Genomic DNA, 23214 nt, shown 5'->3' with positions numbered 1-23214 from the left:
ATGCTCCTGAACTCTTAGCTTGAAAGCACTCTTGTTTTCACCTATATAAAACATGCCACAAGGGCATTTGAGTGCATAAGTAACGCCTTCTGTGTTACAAGAAAAAATATAGCATTTGCCTGAAAATGCACTCCATTAATATATTTAAATGTATTGCTATACACATAGAGTTATATCTATTTAACATATATACTTATACCAAAGCATCTATCCATCTTTAAACGGCTATTGGAAGACCTTATTCATACAAAAAACACTATATCTAAAGCACTATATAACTGTGTAAAAATGCTTTTGGTAAATAGCAATATAATGCTCCGAGTGTCATATAAAGTATATATATTGGGGGTCTATATGTAGGACAAGAACATGCAATAAGTCCTGTTTTTTATACAAACTGGTGACATATATATTTGCACCAAATTGCCTATATGTATATATATATATATATATATATATATATATATATATGTATTGAACTATTATTATCCATAGAATATATATTGTATGGTTTGAATGGGTTGCCCAGAGGTATAGAGTTAAAGTTATGTCTATTATATTTGTTTGAAGTTGAGCCTTGATGTATCCATACAATGTGTCGAGTGTTTATATTATATATATTTGACTGACATGAAAAACAGAAATGCAACAGTATGATTTGTTTCTATGGGGAAAAGCATAAACCTTCCTTGTTTAAAACTGCTTACATATATGAATTTGTGACTTGGTGTAATCTAAATCATTTAGCAATGATATATATGTCCTCCCCGCGGTTGGGTGGCGTTTGAAAGACATGCGCAAATGGGCATGCCTTCGTTGAAGGTTGGACGTCGAGCTGGCACGTCGGCGTTCATGAAAATCTACTACCAGTCATTAGCGGACCGGAGTAACGCTGTGGCGAATCCTAACCGGGAAAAGCCAAAAAGAAAAACAAACATATATTTTATAATACTTGGTTGTCTATTGTAATTAAATGAAGAAAGTGGGAAGAAGTAAATGGAGCATCTGTCGAGTGTGATGACTTCATTGTGCATGCACAGAGGCGCTGCAACGACGACGAACACACTTTTTACATTTCTAACTTTTGGAAATGGAATATAACACAATGAGGATGTAATATAATTATATCTTAAGTGGAACACACTCACTGGACAAGTTTAACAGTTGGCAATATGATGGGAAGAATTTGAGTTTTAAAATGGAGTTTGAACACATGGCATGGGTAACTTGCTTGCATTTTAAACTGCAACTCTATTTACACTGTTAGAAGTAGTAGAAATGTATAGAAGGCTAGACCTAGATTTGTTATTGTAATCATTTTTAAGTAACAGCATATATCTGAAGCAAAGCAGATAACATAGAGCAACATAATTCTAGCAAAGAATATATAATGAACAGAGACTTTCAGTATCATTGTTGTTTAAATAATGATGCTCAGCATAATATATTGCATTTGACATGCTGGTGACATAAGCAATGTTCTGAAATGTTTCCAAATATTAAATGCTTGTAGATGCCTATGAATGCTTTGACTGCTGAAATAGACTTTTAATGTGCTATAAGAACTGTATTTTAAAAGTAATACTATGCAGTGTAGATGAATGTACTGATGCTTTTAAAAGAAGGTGTGTCTATAGTAACTTGACTGACTGGGAGTGGTCTTTCAGGTTAATGAGGTATACAGGGACAGCTTTATAAACCTCTTTGTGTGTGCTTTTATATTTGTATATGGTCTGAAGAAGCCACAGACAGTGGTGAAAGCGCTTAACGAATATTAAAGTTCTTGGTTTATTTGATGTGGTCTGGAGCTATACTTCATACAGCTACTACCATATTTGTATTTGCTGCTACCTTTACTTGTTTGGTGGAACAGTTTACATTTACCAGTTGGTTATTTGCCTGTTTCTTGTTGTTATAAAATACACTCTAGCACCTCAGACACTATGCCGTTTTCAGAGTTAAAATACAGCTTCACTAAAACACATTTGTATACACACAAAACAAGAGCAACAATTACCAATTAAATAATTCAATTAAACTATATTCATTTCCAATTAAGATCACTTATTTAGTCCCTTAGGAACCAATGTTCCATATTTAAGTATAAAAAACTGTTTTTTTATAAAGTAATCGATTTTTCAAGGATATACCTAAATTAATTTTAACTTTCTCTAAAATACTACCTCTTAGGCAGCTACCATCACCATGATAATACAAATCAAAATGTGCTGCCAGGGGACTCCCTACATTTTTTGTTTGATATCTCTTAAATGTTCTTGTAACCTAACCCTAAAAGTTCTCTGTTTCCCCCACATAAAACAAATTGCAATCATATTTTAAAATGTGTACACCTTCTGTATTACAACTATATATTTCTTTTGGACTAAATAAAATATGATTAATATAGGAAAAAGCGTGTACAGTATACATACAAACAGAGCAATGTCCACAAGATATTAGCCCTAAATTAGAGGGCTGTATCATTTGTAACTGAGAAGATAATACAAAATGGCTATGTACAATCATGTCCTTTACACTTCTGTCTCTTTTAAAAGACACACTAGGCCTAATTGACAAAAGTTTACAAAGATCTTTATCCTGTAATAAAAAATTCCAATAGTGCATAACAATATCTACCACTCTATCAGCAAATACACTATATGTTGTCACAAAAAACATTTTTTTGAGATGCATTGCCCACATATCTGTTTGCTCTAAGAAATGGCGTAGTATTTTCTCTCTTAGAATGTATACTCGTACCACATTGTCCTGAAAACAATCGGTTAATCGCTGCTTGAAAACAAGTTTAACTTAGTACCCACTATATTTAAACAACTTACAAATTCTAGACAAATTCATGTAGAAGAGCATAGTTGTCATTGCATAATTATAAAGTGTGGAGGGGGGGTGACAACTTCTCCCATCTAAATAATGGTTAATAATATCAAATTTTCTATGAAAATTTCTTTTAATCAAATTACCATGTTGACCCCATAATTATACATCCAAGAAAAAAATACTTGGACCCTACTTGTAAACCATCAAGAGCCAGCACAAACCTTTTTTCATGTAGCTGGTAAACAAACAGTTCTGCCTCATCTTGTCCCCCATCACACAAAAAGATAAGGTCTATAAATCTATAATATTTAACAACATATGCTTGAAAAAATGCCATTTTATATAGATGCTCAATTTAAAAAAAAAACAAACAAATAAATTGGCATAGATGCGGACGAAAGAAGCCCCCTTGGCTGTTCCTTTAATTTGATGGAATATTTGACCATGAAACTGAAACAAAACTGTTGGTAAGACAAAAATATATTAGGTCAGTTTAATTATATGATAGTGGACTCTCCTTTAAGAAATGTCTAAGGGCTTCTATCCCTAAATGATGTTTAATATTTGTCTATAAACTCTTTACGTCTACAGTCACCCAATAATTAGAACTTGTCCACTGAAAATGTTTAACTTTATCCAAAAAGTCAAATTTATCTTTTATATATATGAGGGTAACTTCTCCACTTCAGATAGTAAATAACCATGTAACATTATTTCCACATTATGTGAAAAATAATTACTGGCCGATACTATAGGGCACCCAGGGGGATCTGTCTGACTCTTATGTATTTTTGGCAAGCAATAAAAACTCGCTATCATGCAACCTTCTGTTGAAAATTTATTATGCAATCATTCTTAGAGATGTAACCCGGTCTATAACCTTGTTGCATCAAACTCTGAAAATTAATAAGAGCTTCTTCATATTCAAACCAACTAACTTCTCTGTACACCTAATTGTTTTGTAAATTATCGTAACACATTTTTAAATATTGAGCAGAATTCATGATGACTATTTTATTAAAGGAACAACCATGGGGGCTTCTTTTGTCCCCATGTATGCCAATTTATTTATGGGGCGTTTTGAAATTGAGCAGCTATATAAAATGGCATTTTTCAACCATATGTTGTTAAATATTATGGATTTATAGACAACCTTATCTTTTTGTGTGACGGGACAAGATGAGGTAGAACTATTCTGTTTGTTCGCCAGTTACATGAAAATAGGTTTAGGATGGCTTTTGATGGTTGACAAGTAGGGTCCAAGTTTTTTTTCTTGGATGTGGAATTGTGGGATCAACATGGTTGTTTGATTTAAACAAATGTTCATAGAAAAATTGCTAATATTAACCACTATTTAGATGGGAGAAACTGTCACCCCCCTACTTGATTAAGGTTTTACCCTATAATGAAATGTTACATATTAGTAGATTATACAATGACAATGATGCTCTTCTACGTCAATTGTCTAGAATTTGTGAGACGTTCAAACAGGGGGTATGAAAGTAAACTTTTTCAAGCAGTTATTAACCGATTGTTGCCAGGAAAATGTGGTTCTAGTATACATTCTAAGAGAGAAAATACAAGGTTGTTTTTTAGATCAAACAGAAATGTGGGCAATGCATCTCAAAAAATGTTTTTTGTGACAACTTATAGTGTATTTGCTGATAGAGTGGCACATATTGTTATGCATTATTGGAATTTTTTATTACAGGATAAAGATCTTCGTCAACTTTTACCAGTTAGGCCTATTGTGCCTTTTAAAAGAGGCAGAAGTAATAAAGGACATGATTGTACTTAGCCATTTTGTATTACCTTTGCAGTTACAAATGATACAGCCCTCTAATTTAGGGCTAATATCTTGTGGATACTGTTCTGTTTGTATGTTTACTATACAAGCTTTTTCCTATATTCGTATTTTATTTGGTCCAAAAGAAATATATAGTTGTAATACAGAAGGTGTATACATTTTAAAATGTGAATGCAATGTGTTTTATGTGGGGGAAACAGAGAACTTTTAGGATTAGGTTACAAGAACATTTAAGAGATATCAAACATAAAAAAGTAGAGAGTCCCCTGGCAGCACATTTTGATTTCTATCATCATGGTGATGGTAGCTGCCTAAGTGGTAGTATTTTAGAGAAAGTTAAAATTAATTTAGATATGCCCTTGAAAAATCGATTACTTTATAAAGAAGCAGTTTTTATATTTAAATATGGAACATTGGTTCTTAAGGGATTAAATAGTGATCTTAATTGGAAATTGTTAATATAGTTTAATTGAATTATTATTTAATTGGTGATTGCTGCTCTTGTTTTATGTGTATGCAAGTGTGTTTTAGTGAAGCTGTATTTTAACTCTGAAAAAGGCATAGTGTCCGAGGTGCTAGAGTGTATTTATAATACATTTTTTGGACATTTTGTATTCACTGGTATTGTGGTTTTTACTATTGGATTATTGTTCTGTTGTTGTTTGGCATAAACACAAGCATAATGCAGGACTCACTTCCCAAGGAAAAAGTACAAAGCCTGGTAAGCTTTTTTCAAACCCTCTGCTCATTGACTCATTGCCCAGAAAGGGAGATCCTCAGGGCTCAGGGGTTCATGGCTGCAACCATCCCTTTTGTCCCACTTGCCATATTGCATGTGAGGAAAATTTCAGTGGTACCTGAAGTCAGTATGGTACCAACCCACACCTCTTGGATATCCTGATCTCTCCGCTGTCCTGCATCAAAAAGATATTTCTCTCAAACTGGGCCTTCCCTTTACCCCAGCCATAACAACCAAATTCTCCTACTGATGCCTCAGACAGTGCTTGGGGGGTGGGGTGGAGACAAGATCCTACAAAGTAGAAGTTCTTCTGTCTCCTAAAGGAACAAATCAACCTGAAAGAAATGAGGGCCCTCCTGTAAGCTCTGCAGACTTTCTCACACCTTTGGAAACCAGGCACTCTCCTGGTGAACACATAAAACACAGTGATAAAGTATATAAACAAACAAGGAATATAAAGAAACAAGAAGACAGAAGGTGTTACGCCCTATACATGTTGGAACAGGAGGTTTTCAAATGGCTGCTTAATTGAAAATGACCCTAACAGCAGCTTACATTCCCTCTATAGAGAATGTGTTGGTGGAGTCTTTGAGTATGGATCTTGTGGACTCCCACAAATGGACCCTCAACAAACAGGTCTTCAAAGCAGTCATACCTCATTGGGGCACTCCACAGATAGAACTCTCTGCATCTCCAGAGCATCAGCATTTTCCACAGTTCTCCTCCAGGATCTCATCTCCACTGGCCTGAAGGACGTATGCCTTCTCCTCCTAGTGGACAGAGAGCTTCCTGTACGCCTACCCTCCACTGCCACTTATTCCAAGGGTCCTACTAAAGATACAAAAGGACAATCCAAGACTGCTTCTTCTGGCCAAGACGGCATTGGTTTCCCATATTGTTCCACCTATCAAAGGGAAAACACTGGAAAATTCTGATAAAGCTAGACCTAATCACCCAACAGAGCGGTCTGCTTCTGCATCCCAACCTATCCTGTCTGTGTCATTTTTTGGATAATTGAGTTCTGATCACTAAAACACATTTATTTTCACAGCATGTGGTGCAGGTTTTACATGAGGCCAGGAAATCATACACAGCCAAGTGGAAAAGATTTTACATTTGGTGTCACAAGCACAGGCTGGAGCCACTCTTATCTGAGTTCTCCAATGTACTTCAGTACCTTTGTGAGCTTCCGCATTCAGGGATGGCCTACTCATCCATTAAAGCCCATTTGTCAGCCATCAATGCCCGTTTGCCTCTGGATCCTCCTTTCATATACAGGGCAGAGGTCAGGCCCTTCCTGAAAGGAGTCCTGCATGTTAAGCCTCCAAGGAAGCTAATTAATCCTCACAGGATCTTAATTTTATTCTGGAAAATCTCCCTCTACCCCCTTTTTTTAGCCAGCTGCATCTGTCGTCTTAAAAGTCTGCACATGGAGAACTGCCCTTCTACTGGCTCTAACCTCGACACACAGGCTGCCTAAACTCCAGCCATTCATGGCCACTCCTCCCTTTCTTATTTTCTAGAAGGGCAGGATAATGCTTAGGACCAGTCGTCCTTTCTTGCCTAAGGTAGTGAACGAATTATCCCTCAGTCTAAGCCATCCACCTAACTGCTTTCTTTCCTAATCTTCAAAACAGGAGAAAGATTCTTACACTCCCTAGACATTCACAGGCAGCTGAGGTTCATTTTGGACAAAGCAAAGACGATAAGAAAAGCTGACAGCTATTTGTTTCTTTCATAGGTGCCAAGCTCTGTGAACCAGTCTTAAAGCAAACCATTGTATCATGGATATCAAAGGCTATTTTGTTTTGCTACTCATCATGTGGTAAGCCCTTGGCGTCCTCCCCTAAAGCACATTCCACTTTTGTGGCTGTATCCTGTGGTGCTTTCCATAACAGTGTTGAAGCCAGGTCCATCTTGGAAGGAGCCTCTTGGGCTTCTGTGCACACCTTCACCAAACACCACAGAATTGATGCCTTCTCCAACTCTAGAGTTGTCTTTGGCAGATCATTTTTCTCTGGTCTGTACAGTTCCTCTTCACTCTAGCCATCCACCCCATTTTACTTGTTTTCTTCAGCTCTGGGAATCGCCTGTCTGATAGGAATACTGCAACAATGATTTCAGTTAGGACATAGTACAGTTGTGCAAGCACTTACCATAATGGTAAATGTCCTTCTGATCACTGTTGAGGTATTCCTTCCCTTCCCCCTTCCCCTCTATTATCTTGCTGTCTGATCACATGCACACACATCCTTCTTGAGGGAGTTTCCTTCTTGTTCGAGCTACACCCCTCCTGGCTGGTCAGTTTCCTTTCCTAGTTGTCTTCAGACCACTAGCTTGGAGATGGTCTTAGGATCTCGTGCGCATGGATACGTCCATTTTTATACCCCAAAACACATGAGCAGAGGTCATATGTTGAATGTACACCCTCAGAAAGGTAAAGCTTTGGTACCCTGGCTGGAAATCAACAACGAAAACCTCACCTGTTATAAATAACATAACAATATTGATCAGTATTGCAATATTGCAGTGTACTGTAATAGTGATCAGTAGAGCATCTACTGTTATGGTAAGTTCTTCCACAAATGTAGTTTCTCTCTTATTGATTCAAAAACAAGGAATTCTGCAGTTTTTGCATTATTCTAGTGCAGCACGTGTTTCACGAGAACTACCTTATAAAGGCATTATTTACATGTATTCTTCAATGTCACCCCTGGTCTGTCACCTATGTCTGTGATGTGACACATAAGGATGTGGGGTTACGTGTGGATTTTGTATATTTTTAATAGTAACAGGTGATTTAAATCACTATATTATACAGTGGATAAATGATTGTCCCAGAGAACTTATAGGGTAAGAATATGACAGTTTCTGAGAAAGAAAAACAGTTTATGCTGCTGTTCCTCAGAGTTCTGTCTTGTGGCCTGTATTGTTTGGGTTATTCCTGGCATTCTTTCCTATGCATAAAGGTCTGTTGATAAGTAAATATGGTGATTATACCAAAGTTATTTCATTTATTACTGGACTGGAAGATCATAACAGATTTCAGAGATATTTAGACGAGTTATTTATTTGAGGCATTACTATTAATCTGAATTTTAATTTGGAAAAAATGTATTATACATTGTGGTAAAAAAAATCCATGTTATGCCTATGTAATAAATTGTTTTATTAAGAAGGTGACTAATATTAAGGATGTAGGGATAAATGTTGATAAAGGATTCCATTTTGATTTCCACTTAACGGAAGCAATAAGAAGGTGTTATAATGAAGTGTGAAAATTACTTTGTGTTGGTGAGTAGGGATAGGGATGTATTACTATTCATAGGTTCATACTAGGCTATCTGCCCTAGGGCATTTATAAGCCTAGCCAGAGTGTGTTTGGCTTTCGCCACCCATTTTAAATTAATTTTGCTATGCCCTTTTTCGAGGTTAGTATACTGTGCCTCTGTCTAAACGTGACACAGAAGTGATACCTGGGGTAAACCTACGATCTCTCATCCACTCATCAAGATTCCTCTTGAAGAGAGTCAATGAGGGACTCTGCCTAACCTGGACTGGGATTTTATTCCAGAGTGAAGGGAGCCTCTGGTTTATGAATCTGTCCCTCCAGCATGTCCTATTTATTTCAGTGCTGAGGTTCAAGTCTCTTGAGCGCGTAGCTCGATGGGATTTGGATTTTCTGAGGTGCAGCATGTCCATTAATTGCTTAATTATTGCTTTTTAAGACATTGATAAGACATTTAATTGAGCATGGGTGATCTGTGTGTATGTACAGTATGACCCAGAATACAAAAATTGTTTACCCATCAAATAAGAGGATTAAGGGGTATTACTTATCAACGATTGTTGAAATTATTAACCATTTTCTTTATTAGTTAAAGACTGCTTAGGGGGGTCTTGTAATCCATAAATGTTTTCTTTCTAACTGTTATGGTCCAAGCTTGTGTGGTGCTAAATTACAGCACTCGCTGGCTACCAGAAATAAGAATTACATGGTTGATATAAGAATTTGTAATTTGAGGATAAAACAAAATTGTTTTCATTTTAGGTTCAGTAGCCGGTAGAATTCTTCACCTTTAAAAATTAGGAAATTTAACATGTTTCACAATTCAAGCAGGTTCTGGATAACTTGGTGGAAGGCGCAATTTATTATACTAGTTTATTTGGATGCAGATTCCTCAAAGGCATAGTCTTTGAATTTGAAGTAGATAACATTGTAACATTAAATCATGCCCTAACTAATATACACCCGTTAAAACAACCTCTAAGGCAAAATAGCCCATGGATACATTTAGGTCGCATGGCTAGGCTTATAAAGGCCCCAGTGGTCATGTCATTAGTCTAGTATATATTTATGAAGCTATTTAAAATGGATGAAAATGGTCTTAAACTTACAGATGTAATTGTATGTATTCCTGTTGCAAGTAAGTAAATCAGAAGTAGTAGCAGCAGCAGTCCCATACATGTACACCACCACAGCCACCACTTCATCAGAGAAAAAAGCCATTTTGAACAAATCCATTACTAATTTGAGATTGTGATATTTATTTTGCATTTGTTAACCAGGGTTGTCTGGGCTTGAGAACAAGGCACAGGGAGAAAAGCCCCACATGACAATTGACGATAACAATATACTATATAAACTTTATGTGACAAATGGCAATAATAATAATATATAGTAAGTGTATACAAGCTACACAGATGAACAAACCATAACATGCAAGTCTTCACATTTAAAATCTGTGCTTTTCTACACATTAAAAAAAAAAATCCAAGCATATGCATTTTCATTGTAGCTTTTTCGTGTTGCATGAAATCATTTGCTTGAGAGTGTGTACACATTGGCTGACTTGAGCATGTTGTACTTGTTCATAGGTGTTTACTAGGCTAACGACCACAAGGACCTTTTTAAGCCTAGCCATGCATCCCAAATATCTGAAAAGTTCTGATACCCTTGATAAGTGTAAGCAATGGCTTGGGAGACGAAACATTTTCAAGCTAGGGCCTGGGAGATATGAACCATTTACAGGTTGGCTGTGTCCATTAGAGACATAGGTGCCAAACCAGAGATAAATATCCTGTTCCCAATCCAATTGTCCAAGTTGCACTTGAATTGGGTTGGGGAGGAACTCTGTTTGATCTCTGTGATACATACCTGTCTCTCCAGCATGTTCTATTTATATTACAGGCAAGGTTTAAGTCTTTAGATCAGGTAATTCTGATGTTGTTTGTTTTGCGGATATGCAAGAGGTCCATCTGAATGTGGTCTGACAATGCTTTGTATGTCAGGCATAGCTCTTCCCCTCAAAAGCCTGTAGGATACAGAATATAACGATACTAATTTGAGGCGGTCTGCATAGGACGTTTTACTTAAGCCCTGTATTCTTTTAATGAGGGACCTCTGTGGACATTCCAGTTGTTGGATATACCTGGTTAGGTACATACCAAAGGGGGCATTGTACTCAGTGATAGGTCTGATGAATGCCAAATACAGTAGAACAATGACTTATTTGAACTTAGATGCCATACCTTTGTTTATAAGTTGCACAACATAGAATGATTTCCTCACTACTGCAGACATGTGATGGTCAAAAAACAGATTAGTATCTATGTGTGTCCCTAAGTCCGTGAGTACTGGGTCAGCTTTAAGGCGTGTGTTGTCAGTATGATAGTTACGAGGGGTGTATGACTTCCCAAAGGATACTATTATGCATTTCTTGGCATTTAGTTTTAGTCTATGGCTCTGACACCAGTTGTTTGTCTGTGTCAGCTTGTAGAGTGGAGGGGAGCTACTTAAGAGTGAGGAAATTATTGTGAATATTGAAAATGACTTTTTTGATTACTATACAGGCATATCTCCCAAAAATTACTGCCATGCTTACATTATTTGTGTCAGACATACAATAATTAAAAGCAAAAGTGGCATGATCCGCAGCAGTAAAATGTTATACAGATGGTTGGGTAGTATAGACTTTACTAGAAACCTATATTTAAAAAACTCATGGCAGTATCCTTTATACAGTTTGTAAAGGTAAAACGGGTACATATCTGTGTCACTCCTTTAAAATGTTTACCTGATTAGTCCAGTCTCCTGATACTCATACAAGTAATGTAATACTGCAATGCAGCAACATAACATTTATACATATTTGTGTGTTTAATTTCTTATTTTATATATGTATTTTTTTATGAAAGGGCTTTGCAAGTACAGAAGGAAGTCTCTCTAACTGTATCTTGATGCTAAGTGAAACCAGCAGTGAGACAGGAGATGGCATTTTTCCAAGGATAGCCAGACTTAGGGCTGCTCTGAGGCTACTCATGTCCATGCAGAAAGCGTAAGTAACAGTTATATTGATAGTTTCCAAGACAATCCATTTATATTCTGGTCTTTATCTGAACTGGAATGTTGTCATTACTAGTGAGAAGAGAACTTATAAATCTGAATTTGATGAAGGCATAGGTGATCTTCAATGCTAATGTTGGATACACATTTTATTTTTTTTTTCCATTTCAAATAGCATGCTGTGGTACAAATAATTTAGAAGGTATGCCCCATTTGCTGTTCCCAGTTCTTGTAAGTATATGCTGTTCCTATCCACCCCTTTTTGTACAGCAGTCTTTCCAGACTGAATTATTTACATGTTGTTTTAATCTGACATTGTGCAGTCTAAGGGCAAATAGACCTTGTATAATCGTAGTGTAACAAAATGTAATTTGACAGAAATCAGGTGAGTACAACACTTTTTTTTTTCCTTCAGTTTTATGAAGATATAGACACAGGCACATTATAAACAAAGAATAGTTAACACTGCAGAATAGTTGTGGTCTGACTTTGGGAGGACACTGTGGCACTGCTAAGTACTTAAAAGATTATGTGTACTTGTAACTCCGAATCCAAACTTGTTTTTTTTTTGCACCCATAAATGTACAGCCCACATTACCCCTGTGGCTTTCCACTCTTAATTCAAACTAAGTTTAACCACTCTTTTTTCTTTCTCTTTCATTCCTTGTTCACATCCTCCTTACAGTTGTCTCAGGAATATGATGGAATCCATATGCCTAAATTAGTTAAAAGGTCTTAGAATAGAAAAAATTTGATAAGGACATTTATGGTTATTAAATTCCTGAACAGGATTTCCACTGAAATTGTCATTAGTACTTGGGCCTGTCAGTTACTGCGGTGGTGGTGCTGCAGTAGCGTTGTCGCCTCACAGTAAGACGTTGTCCTGTTCGATTCTCAGCTAGAGCGTCTTCTGTGTGGAGACATGCGTGAATGGGCGTACCTTTGTTGAAGGTTGTACGTCAGGGATGGCAACTCGGCACGTAAAAATTTATTGCCAATCATTAGCGGACCTGAGTTCCGCTGTGGTGACCCCTAACCGGGAAAAGCCGAAAGACGCAACAACTTGGGCCTGTCAGTTGGCGTCATGAGTTGTCAGTGTAGTCATTTGTCAGCTTCACTGTATGTCACTGACATGTGAAACAGGAGTATTCTTTTGAGAGTCGGTGAGGAACTGAAAAAAGGCCATTGGCCTGCAGGAACTAACCTGGTCAGTAAAGTGTAATTAAATTAAAACAATGACAAACCCTACCCACAAGGAAGTTGTAGCCACTAAAATTCCACAGTTGGTTCTTTTACCGGTGCCATAGTGCATATGGATCCTAACAGACTGAGGTTCTTGATCGTAACGCATGCCATTTCTGATATTACTTCCCAGGAGTTCTCCATGCAGACCTTTACCTCTTAATCACTGGAGTATGTTATTGTCAAGTCTGGTGTAAGATCATCACCACAGCTACATAAGGCTCTTGATTTTGAGGAATCCTCAAAACATGTCTCAAACTTTCAAGCTGTTGTGTTTAGGCTACTGATTACCCCTTGCTTTGTATATAAGATTCCTACATTGATGTTAAAGGAAAGTACTGAAGATCACCAGCTATTTCTCGTCACTTAAATCAGTTTCAATGTTCTTCCATTGTGTATCACTACAAATTTCCAGTGGTTGATGCCTAAAATAAGCAAATTTTTCAAGTGTATCTCTGTGTGCAGTATCACTAGAGCTGTCATTGATGACCTTGTTGATGCATTCTCTGGTAGAATTTGATCTCTCCAGCAGTCAATATTTGGCATCTTTTTGTGGAAATCCCTTCACTATATAAAGAATTCCATTTGAAAGTTTAACACAGTTTGATGCATTTTGAATAGCACTTCAAGATAAATACTTATCTTTACTCATGCGGTGACATCACAGGCCTAAAGCAGATGCCATATGCTGACCGTCTAAAAAAACTCCAGCTATACTCTGTGGCATATCGTCTACTTAGAGGCGAACTCTGCTTAACATACAAGGCCATGTCAAACCCTAAGCTGTTGGACATGCTCCACTTAAAGAAATCCCATTCCCTCAGAGCCACATGCTCCAGGGATCTAAACCTTATCATCACAATGAACAAAACATGCTGGAGGGATAGGTTCCTGACCCAGAGACTCTCCATACTGTGGAATAGACTGCCCATACTTGTCATGCAGAGCACCTCCTTGGCCCTCTTCAAAAGGAACCTTGATAGTTGGATGGGAGATGAGAAATTCACCCTGGGGATCATGTCAGTCGCCCTGCTAGACAGGGGTCCAGAGATGTAAATATTATAGGAAGAGATATCCAGGGAATTGTTATGGCTAGGCTTGTATAGGCCCTAGGGTCGATAGCCTAGTACTAACCTATGAACGTATATACAACTGTACTGATGCCTTGAGAGAGCCACTGGCACAATCTGGATCTCAGTTTTTTCCTACTGATGGTACAAAATTCCTATAAGAGCATACTGTTTAGTTTTACTTTTTTGGTGCTGAAGAATGCTGAATTCAGGTAAAGTGTTGGGAATAGTCTCTTATTTTGGGACTGGTGGGAAGGAACCCTTTCAGCACCTTATAGGTGGGACAGAGTTTTAGCATCTTAGATATTGCAGGGAGTATTTTCTTTCTTTCTTTTTTTAAACACCTTTATTAAATTATCACTTAAGAAATAGACTTGCATTAAAAGAAAATAAAACCAACCATATTAGCATTTATTTCCATTTACATACATTATTCATGGCATATATTGTCTTTTTTTTTTTTTTTTTTTTGCAATCGTCATCAGTCTAACATTACATAAATTCCTGCCTTTCCTTAAACCACACTACACTACCTCCTGAACATCATTTTGCAAGTATTTGTTCCCACACTTTTCATTTATTTGTATGCAGTTTGCTCCTTCCCTTTTCTAAAGCTCCCTCTTCCAGTTCTTTTATCTCTTTTATAACATCAGTATCGGATTGCACTTTGACTTCCTTTTTCTAGTAATTATCTTTTTTGGTGGCCCACATAATTTAAACTTCAGACCGTACTATTTCTAGGCAATTTGGATACTGTGTTCAAGCTCAAAAAAAAATCATATTCTTAGTTACAGCCATTTGTTCACCCAGGACTTCTGACAGAGTACTCTGTAGATAATCTTTAAAATCTGCCAACTCATTTCACTTCCAAAATGTATGTGCCCAGTTACGTCTTTCTTCCCCATCAGATATCCAGTATTTGCTATCTACCTAAGGAAAAATTCTATGGAGTCTGTTAGGGGTTTAAAAATTCCCATACAAACACTTCCGAGCAAAGACCCTAAACTTTTTGGATTTTGTTGCATACTTGAGAGCCATATATATATGTCCTCCCATTGTTTTTTTGTAAATTTGCTTTTTTTATCTCTCTTCCCAATCTTTTTCTAACATCATCTGATTAATTCTTATTGTTGTTCAATGTTTTATATGCCCTATTAATTATCCTTTTTTTAAAAAGCAGCTTCTGCTTTAGATTTGATTAAAACCCCTACCAGCACACATCTTCCATTTAAGACTCCCCTATCTATTTCGTTTTGCCTATACGCTTGGTATCAGTCCTTGGTAAGGAAGGCAGTCTCTAGCCTGTAGACAAAATGTCTTATTGGCCTCTTCCCCCTTTCCCTCATTAGTTCTTTGCTCCCAAAAACTTCCTATGCCTCCTCTTGCCTATTTTTTGTACCCCTACTTGCAGTCATCCCTATTGGCAAAATCTCCTTTCTCCATTCTGGTATTGGCTTAGTTCTTAGAGTACTTTCTGCTACTTGATGAATATAATATTCTGTATGGTTATTAGTCTGTGTAAGGATCCACATCCAGAATCCCTCTCTCTCTTTTGTTTACCACCCCACACTAAATCATCATCCCTTCCCATTTTGAATTATAACCTTCATCTTGTATTATGTACATGAATCTTAGCTATCAAGCTCTGAAATATCCCTTCAAATCAAATAATCCTAAATCACATTATACTATTGGAAAGATCAACTTACTCCACTTGAATCTTGTCCTCTTCCCTTCCTAGGTACATTCATTCAACTCTTTATTAATTATTGTCCATGCCTTCTCTTCTTATTGATCAAAATTTGCCTGACCCATACATAAAGTTAAAGGGACTAAAAATATTTTTCCTTGCTTGTATCCTCCTATCCATATAGGTGGCCGCAGTGGTGCAGCAGTTAGCGTTGCCACCTCACAGCAAGAGGTTCTCCGGTTCGATCCTCGGCTGGGGTGCCTTCTGTGCGGAGTCTGCATGTCCTCCCTGTGGTCGTGTGGGTTTCCTCCTGGTGCTCCAGTTTCCTCCCACATCCCAAAGACATGCTGTAGGTGGATTGGACACACTAAATTGGCCCTAGTTGTGAGTGTGTGCATGTGTGTGCCTGCTGTGGAAGACTGGGCGCCAGGCTACCAACTCGACACCGTAAAACTCCACTGCCAATCATGAGTGGACAGGTGATCCGCTGTGATGACCCCTAACCGGGAAAAGCCGAAGAAGAAGAAGACGTATCCTACTATCCATATCTTTAAACAAGAGTTCCAGCTTCTTAGTTTTTGTATTGTCTTTTGTCTAGTCTCTTCCCATATATCTTTAACTGCTGTAATAGAAACCTTTTTAATCCATAATTCAAAATACTTAATTTTATCTTGACCCCATAAATATGGGTATTGCTGAACCACTTCTTGTGTGGGTGCGTAATTTATGGGATAGCCTTTATTTTATCTTCACAGTTTTATATTCTGAAAAAGACTAGAAACTGTCTCAATGTTCCGCAACACTGAGATGTCCTTTTCTGGATTTATCCTAGTGCAAAATAATATCAACTGAAAATAAAACAAACTTTTGTTGATTTACTGTATCAATTATATCCTTGCATGTCTGAGTCCCTTGTTTCTTTCCAGTGGCTCTAAATATAAAGCAAATAAAAGGGAAAGAGGACACCCCTGTCTAGTTCCTCTGTTGAAACACAACTTGTCAGAGGGGAATACTCCCACATTCATTCTTTCCTCTGATCTTTCATATATCCTCCTAATTAACTTTATTATTGTATCAGGGAATGGGAATGCTTCCATTGCCCTACTCATAAAATCCAAGCTTATTGTACTGAATGCTTTCACTACATCAAGACCCACTAACAGCAGCAGTCTTTTAGTACATTCTACTTCCCTATGGATCATCATTGTTGTGTTAATCCAGAAAAGCAAAAATAACCACATGGCTGGGATGAAGTTGTCACATCAGTATGCAAGAAGCAAAACCAGAATAAATACTGAGTGACAACAAACAAGACTATGCAAAATAAACCAAAAATGCTATACCTTAGAAACCGCTTTCGCATTGAGCTCAACACTTCATCAGACTATAAAAATACACAGATTAACACTCGCTGTTTGAAATCCAAATAAATCAGAGACTGATTGTAATTATGACATCATAACAAGCTATCCAATAAGCTGTAGAAGACAATGCACTACCAACCAATGTGTAGTAAAAAATAAAACAAACTATAATTTCTAGTATAACTTAAATATATATATCAAAAATTACTTATCACCTGGTTGTAACAGTATATATTTGCTTGGTTATGGTAGGACATACAAGTCCAAAGCCATTACATATGGTTCTGTGAGACTCAAAGGATTGTTAGACCAATTGATTGCCAGAATTGCATAGTAAAGTGACTGAATGAATATTAGATGTCTTATATGTACTTGCTTAATTTAGCTCTCTACGTAAAGAAAACATATAAAGCTGTAGCAAGTATATATAAGACCTCTAACATTCATTTAATGGCTTTGGACATTTATATCCTACCATGATCAATCATATATCTACTGTTAGTTATACTAGAAATTATAGATTGTTTTATTTTTTACTACACATTGGTAGATTGTGCATTGTGTAATTTGCTGTTAGAGCTTCTACAGCTGATTTCATAGTTTGTTATGATGTCATAATGGGAATCAGTCTTTGATTTGTTGTTTGGATTTTAAATAGTGAGTGTTAATCTGTGTGATTTTAGAGTCTGATGAAGCATTGAGGTCAATGTGAAAGCACTTTCTAAGGTATAATAAAAGCTTTTTTTGGTTTATTTTACATAGCCATGTTTGTTGTCCCTTAGTTTTTATTCTGGTATTGTTCTATTAATGTTGGCAAATGTTTGCCTCCCTTCCACAAAACTGCTCCGATCCATGTCTATCAATTTGGCAATACCTTTACCATTCTTTTAGCTAGTTTAGACATACAAATTTTGTAATCTTGGTTTAAAATTGAAACTGGTCTGTGTGACTGTGGATCTCATGATCTTTATCATCCTTAGGTAGTACGACCACCACAGCTTTCTTTTAAGATGTTGGTGCTTCCTATCCTTTTAAAATACTTTTAAACAAAATTTTCTACATCTTTATCACTTTCTTCCCTCCTAACTTCCAAACTTCCACAGGAATACCATCCGTTCCTGAAGACTTCCCATAAGATTGATTGTACATCACCATTTTAATTTCACCCCCTCCTACTCTGTTAGTTTTTGAGTATCATCTGACTCTAACCTTGGCATAATAAAAAATAATAATAAAAAAAAATAAAAAACAATGGAGCCACGGTCAACAGCTATCGAAACTACTGATGTTCCTAGTACCTCGGCTATTTGCCCTCCGGGGAACAATTACATCATTCAGATAGCCTCGTTTATATATTAACTACAATTATCCAATAAATCAATTACATACAATTGATCAAAACCCCACCACAAGATGTATTGAATACAAGAGTTTTTAAATGGATTTTAAATACAAAATATTAAAACAGTGGAGCATTCCCACACCAGTTGTGACACCAATAAAAAACGTGTAAATTAACAAAAAAAAAAAAAAGCATTCTAATACATTTGAAAAATGTTTAAATGTATTTAAATGGATTCCTGTTACAAGAACGAAAGTTCACTACTTCGAACTTGTAATAAAAAGCCTCACTTCTGCGAAAGTTCACTTTAACGAAAGTGAATTTTGCGTAAGTGCACTTCACCGAAAACACCGCAGCACAGTGGAGGACATAAAAAACAAGCTATGTCCTCCACTATGGTGCGATAGTCACGGACCTTAGGGTTAGGGCACGGGTTAGGGTAAGGGGATAGTTAGTAAAGCTATCCCCTTACCCTAACCCATGCCCTAACCCTAAGGTTCGTGATTATCCTACCATAGTGAAGGACATTGCTATGTCTTTCACTGCGCTGCCGTCATCATGGACCTTAGGGTTAGGGCACGGGTCATCGTAAGGGGATAGCCCATAGGGATATCCCCTTACTATGACCCGTGCCCTAACCCTAAGGTCCATGAGTACTCCACGGAAGTTCAGTACAACACCTGTTCGTTGTACTGAACTTCGCATAAGTGCACTTTCGATTAAGTGCACTTTCACTGCAGTGAGCATTCCATACACTATTTTGAATTTGTGAAAATTTGATCTAGTGTATAGAACCCATTTAAATATATTCTGAAAGTGTTCACCCAAGGAGAACTGAACTATTACCATATATCTCATACATTCAAATCCAACTCAAAATTTAACCCATTGGGCCAAAAAGTCTTATAATTAATAATATACTTTGTTTCCATTTTCAATAAAGATTGCATGAAATCTACCCCCTGTCCAGCGTATGGTTTGGCCAAGATGCTGACAAAGAAACTATTAACATAATCAGCATGTGCAGAATGAAAGTGTTGGGCAACTGGGTTATCTAACATACTGTTTCTTATATCTCCCAAATGCTCCATTATTCACTTGTTCACCATTCTTCTTGTTTGCCCAATATACCATTTTGTAGGTATACAACCACAGCATATGATATACATCACTCTGCAAATGTTGCAATCGAAATAACCCATTGCTTTATACTTCTTGCCATTAATCATAGTGCTCTCTAGATTTTTAACCCAAACACATACCTTGCATTTCCCACAGGGAGAGCTGATTATTTCTCCCAAAATGTTACTCCACAATAGCAGTTTTTGGTGGAATATAAATACCCACCAGCATAATACTTTTTCCTTGCCAATACTCTACCAGTCTACCATTATCTTTTTTACTCTTGTATCACTGTTGTCCCCTTAGCAATTAGTATAATTACCCTCTTTTTTTCCCTGATAGTTTGCTGACTATCAGTTCTGAAATCCTTTCTTTGTTAAATTCACATGTTCATTTCTTTCCAAATGTGCCTCCTGCAACACTGCTATTGCACACTCCATTTCTTAACATAATTTAATACTCTTTCATTTTTTATACACATGTAAAGACATTTATGTTACAAAATAATATGGATAGCATAGCCATTATGAAAACTGTTGCTCCCACGTATTATTCTTGATATCTTTTGAATATTTATTTCCAACTTTTGAATTATCTGCACATACTAATGTTTGGCAGGCTGATCTTTTATAAAGTTGTTTCTTCTCATCTCCGTTTGAATCTATGTCACATTTTTCAAGACTTTTTGTTTTACTGAAAACCCTCAAAACAAAAAAACTAAATACTTTTTCAAAACACCCCCACCCCTATTAACTTGGAAGAAGCACACAAGAAAGACTATGTACATCTTAGAAAAAATGAAGTTTAACCTTTCAGATGGGAGCAATTGCCCTATATCTACAGCTGCACCCACAGGTAATTCCTAACCTAAAATTAAGGTTATTCTTGTTAAATCGCATGCTACAGCCTATGTTCTCACTTACACTGATTACTCTGTCTTCTTTTCTTATCTTTATTCCCCCCCCAAATGTGAAAAACAGCGTGTATGCTTTCAGAAAACAACTTTTAGCCCTAAAGAAAAGCACACTGGCTATCTTTAAATAAATATAAATTGTACACTCTTCGGTGGTGGTGCTGCGGTAGCGTTGTCACCTCACAATAAGACGCTGTCTGGTTCGATTCTCAGCTAGAACGTCTTCTGCATGGAGACATGCGTGAATGGGCATACCTTCGTTGAAGGTTGTGCATCAGGCCTGGCAAACCGGTACGTAAAAATCAACTGCCAATCATTAGCGGACCGGAGTTCCGCTGTGGCGACCCCTAACCGGGAAAAGCCGAAAGACACAAACAAACAAACACTCTTCTTCACTTCACATAATTTCAGACTTTCCCTGAACTGCTAGCAACTGTAGTTGTAAATTTTGCATTTCCTTCACTGAAGAATGCTCAGAACTCTCAAGTTTAATCGCTTGTACTTGTAGACAGCTGGTCTCACTGGAAATGTACTCAGTAATGGATCTTAATAAATTTAACTCAGAACAGAATGTACAGCTGCCTTCAGCTACAGACATTTTGACTCCAACTGAACATTTGCTAATGGAAAATTTTATCTTTGCAGTTGAAAGACATGAAAATGCCATGTTTCTTATATCATTTTGTCTTACTTTAAATGCTACTTGCTTACAAAAAGCACTTGTTTATAGCTTAAGCCAAAGACATTAATTTAGACACCCACCATTACAAAAGTAAGAGAATATCTGTGTTTGACATGTAATATAATCAGTGTACTTTTTAGGCCACCCCCATCCCAGCAACCCAAGATCACAGCGTATTGACATTAAACATGCTTTTGTCCAGCCTTACTTCTTTTGTTATACTGTAAAACCTATATTTCTTTCAACTAAAAAGTACTTGTTTACTATTGGTAACACAAACAATAGTCACCGAAAAGTCTCACCCACATTTAAAATGCCTCTGACTATACACTACACAAAACTTCTTTAACTATATATGAGATACAGTTTATATCATGAAGTGTTTTATATAAATACAAGTAAGAGCAAAAATTGTTTTGCTACAGCTGCTTGTTTCCCCTTATAGTGTCCTTCTAAACATAAATGACATAAAGTGGGGTATATGCTTTACAGTCCATCCATAAGCTGAACTCAGCAAAAGTGAAGCTTTTTCACCTACTTTGACTTGCAAAAACTGAATTTCCGAAATGTGATTTATGCTTTATAATCTCCCATTCATTCTCTAATTTCATTGTTGATGGTCGTCTTCCTGTTCATCACCATCTCTCTATGGTGTACAGTGAATACAGTGAATAATAATTTTCTGCACTCTGTCTCCAGTTTTTAATACTTTGCCCTTCTGCTGTAGTTTTGTCCAGATCAACCCCTGTTTGCTAGTATGGTTATATTTTACACCTTTACTAATGTATGTTTTGGCTGATTTCTCATGGACAGGTTTGGAGCATACACTCAATGTGCCCTTTCAATTAACAAATCCTGCTGTGGAATGCCAGTCCAATTACTTATTTGTGCTTTCGTAAAATTAATATAGTCTACTCCACCAGTTTCTCTGGTAGAGCAGAAAATCTCAGGTTTTTTCTGCTCGTTTTGTCTTCTAAGTCTACTATTGTTTTGAAATTCCTCTTGTTGAGAAGCCCCATGTTCCACTAGCTTTTTCTTCATTTCATCCTGTTTTAGCAGTTGTATCGGTTTGCCTGAACAACTTAAGCTTCTTGTATTGCTTCCAGTCTTTTGTTATTTGAGTTGATGTATTCATTCAATGTTTCATTTCTTTTAATCACATCAGAGTACATTTGATTTATTTTTTTCTATATTAGTGGAAATCATCTCTTGAACCAAAGCTGAGGCTTGAACTGCGTTTCATGAACAGCTGCAAAATCCTTCCCATACAGTGTTTTCTGCTCACCTTTTCTGCTTTGTTTTCTTTCATGTTTTTACATTTCTTCTTTGCTGGTATCCAGGCAGTGTACTTTCTAGCCAGTAACTGAATTTTAACCCCCCCCCCCCCCCAAAAAAAAAAAAAAAAAAGTTTCAGTTGCACCTTTTCTCATTTTCTGTTTTCACACTGAGAGAACTGAATTTAAGCTTTTGATCATATCAGCCATTTTGGAAGTCCCTTGCCTGGAGGACTTTTTAGGTGGGTATCATCCTTGATTAGGGTGGATTAAATCCCTGTGAGGTCTTCTCTTTCTAGAGGCTTGTGAGAGGTGCACATGATGCTCACGTCATGGAGGATGTGTCCTCAGATGTTTGCACCACTTTCTTCTGTCTGCTTGGTCAGCCAATTGCTTGCAGAGCCTTATTATGAGGAATGGGTCCTCAGGTCACAAATTTGTAGACTACTTTGGTACTTGCCAAGGCTTCTCCATGGACTTTCCCCTTAGTTTGGCTGGAATGCGTAGTTTTTTTGGTTTAAGTGCCACAGGGTGAGCCTCAACTAGGGTTCATGGCACAGGTATGAGAGCTCAAAACAGGTTTTTGACTCTTGGCTTGGAGCTACAAGTCCATGTGTGGCATTTCAGCATATGCTTTGGGCTTCTTTTTGCCTAATACAGTGCATGCTCTGTTGACTTCAGCCTGGGCATGATAATGGTTTTGTGATGCTTTTAGACCATAGAACCACTTCTTTGTCCAGGTTCTCCAGGGAGACAAGCATGAATGCTTGTATTTCTCATTTTTT

General features: G+C 37.0%; 1 protein-coding gene across 1 annotated transcript in view; it reads left to right on the top strand.

Annotated features, from left to right (window-relative positions):
• Positions 1-23214, top strand: part of RTTN (rotatin) — a 3641098-nt gene that overhangs the window by 1032439 nt on the left and 2585445 nt on the right. The window contains exon 20 of the mRNA XM_044067142.1: positions 11583-11722. Coding sequence (XP_043923077.1) covers positions 11583-11722 — 140 coding nt within the window. The remainder of the gene's footprint in view (positions 1-11582; positions 11723-23214) is intronic.

Source organism: Protopterus annectens, chromosome 3.part1, assembly GCF_019279795.1.
Source record: "Protopterus annectens isolate FY-2018-M chromosome 3.part1, PAN1.0, whole genome shotgun sequence".
NCBI lineage: Eukaryota > Metazoa > Chordata > Ceratodontiformes > Protopteridae > Protopterus > Protopterus annectens.
The sequence above is the reverse complement of the archived record's forward strand: the minus strand, read 5'-3'. Positions and strand labels throughout refer to the sequence as shown.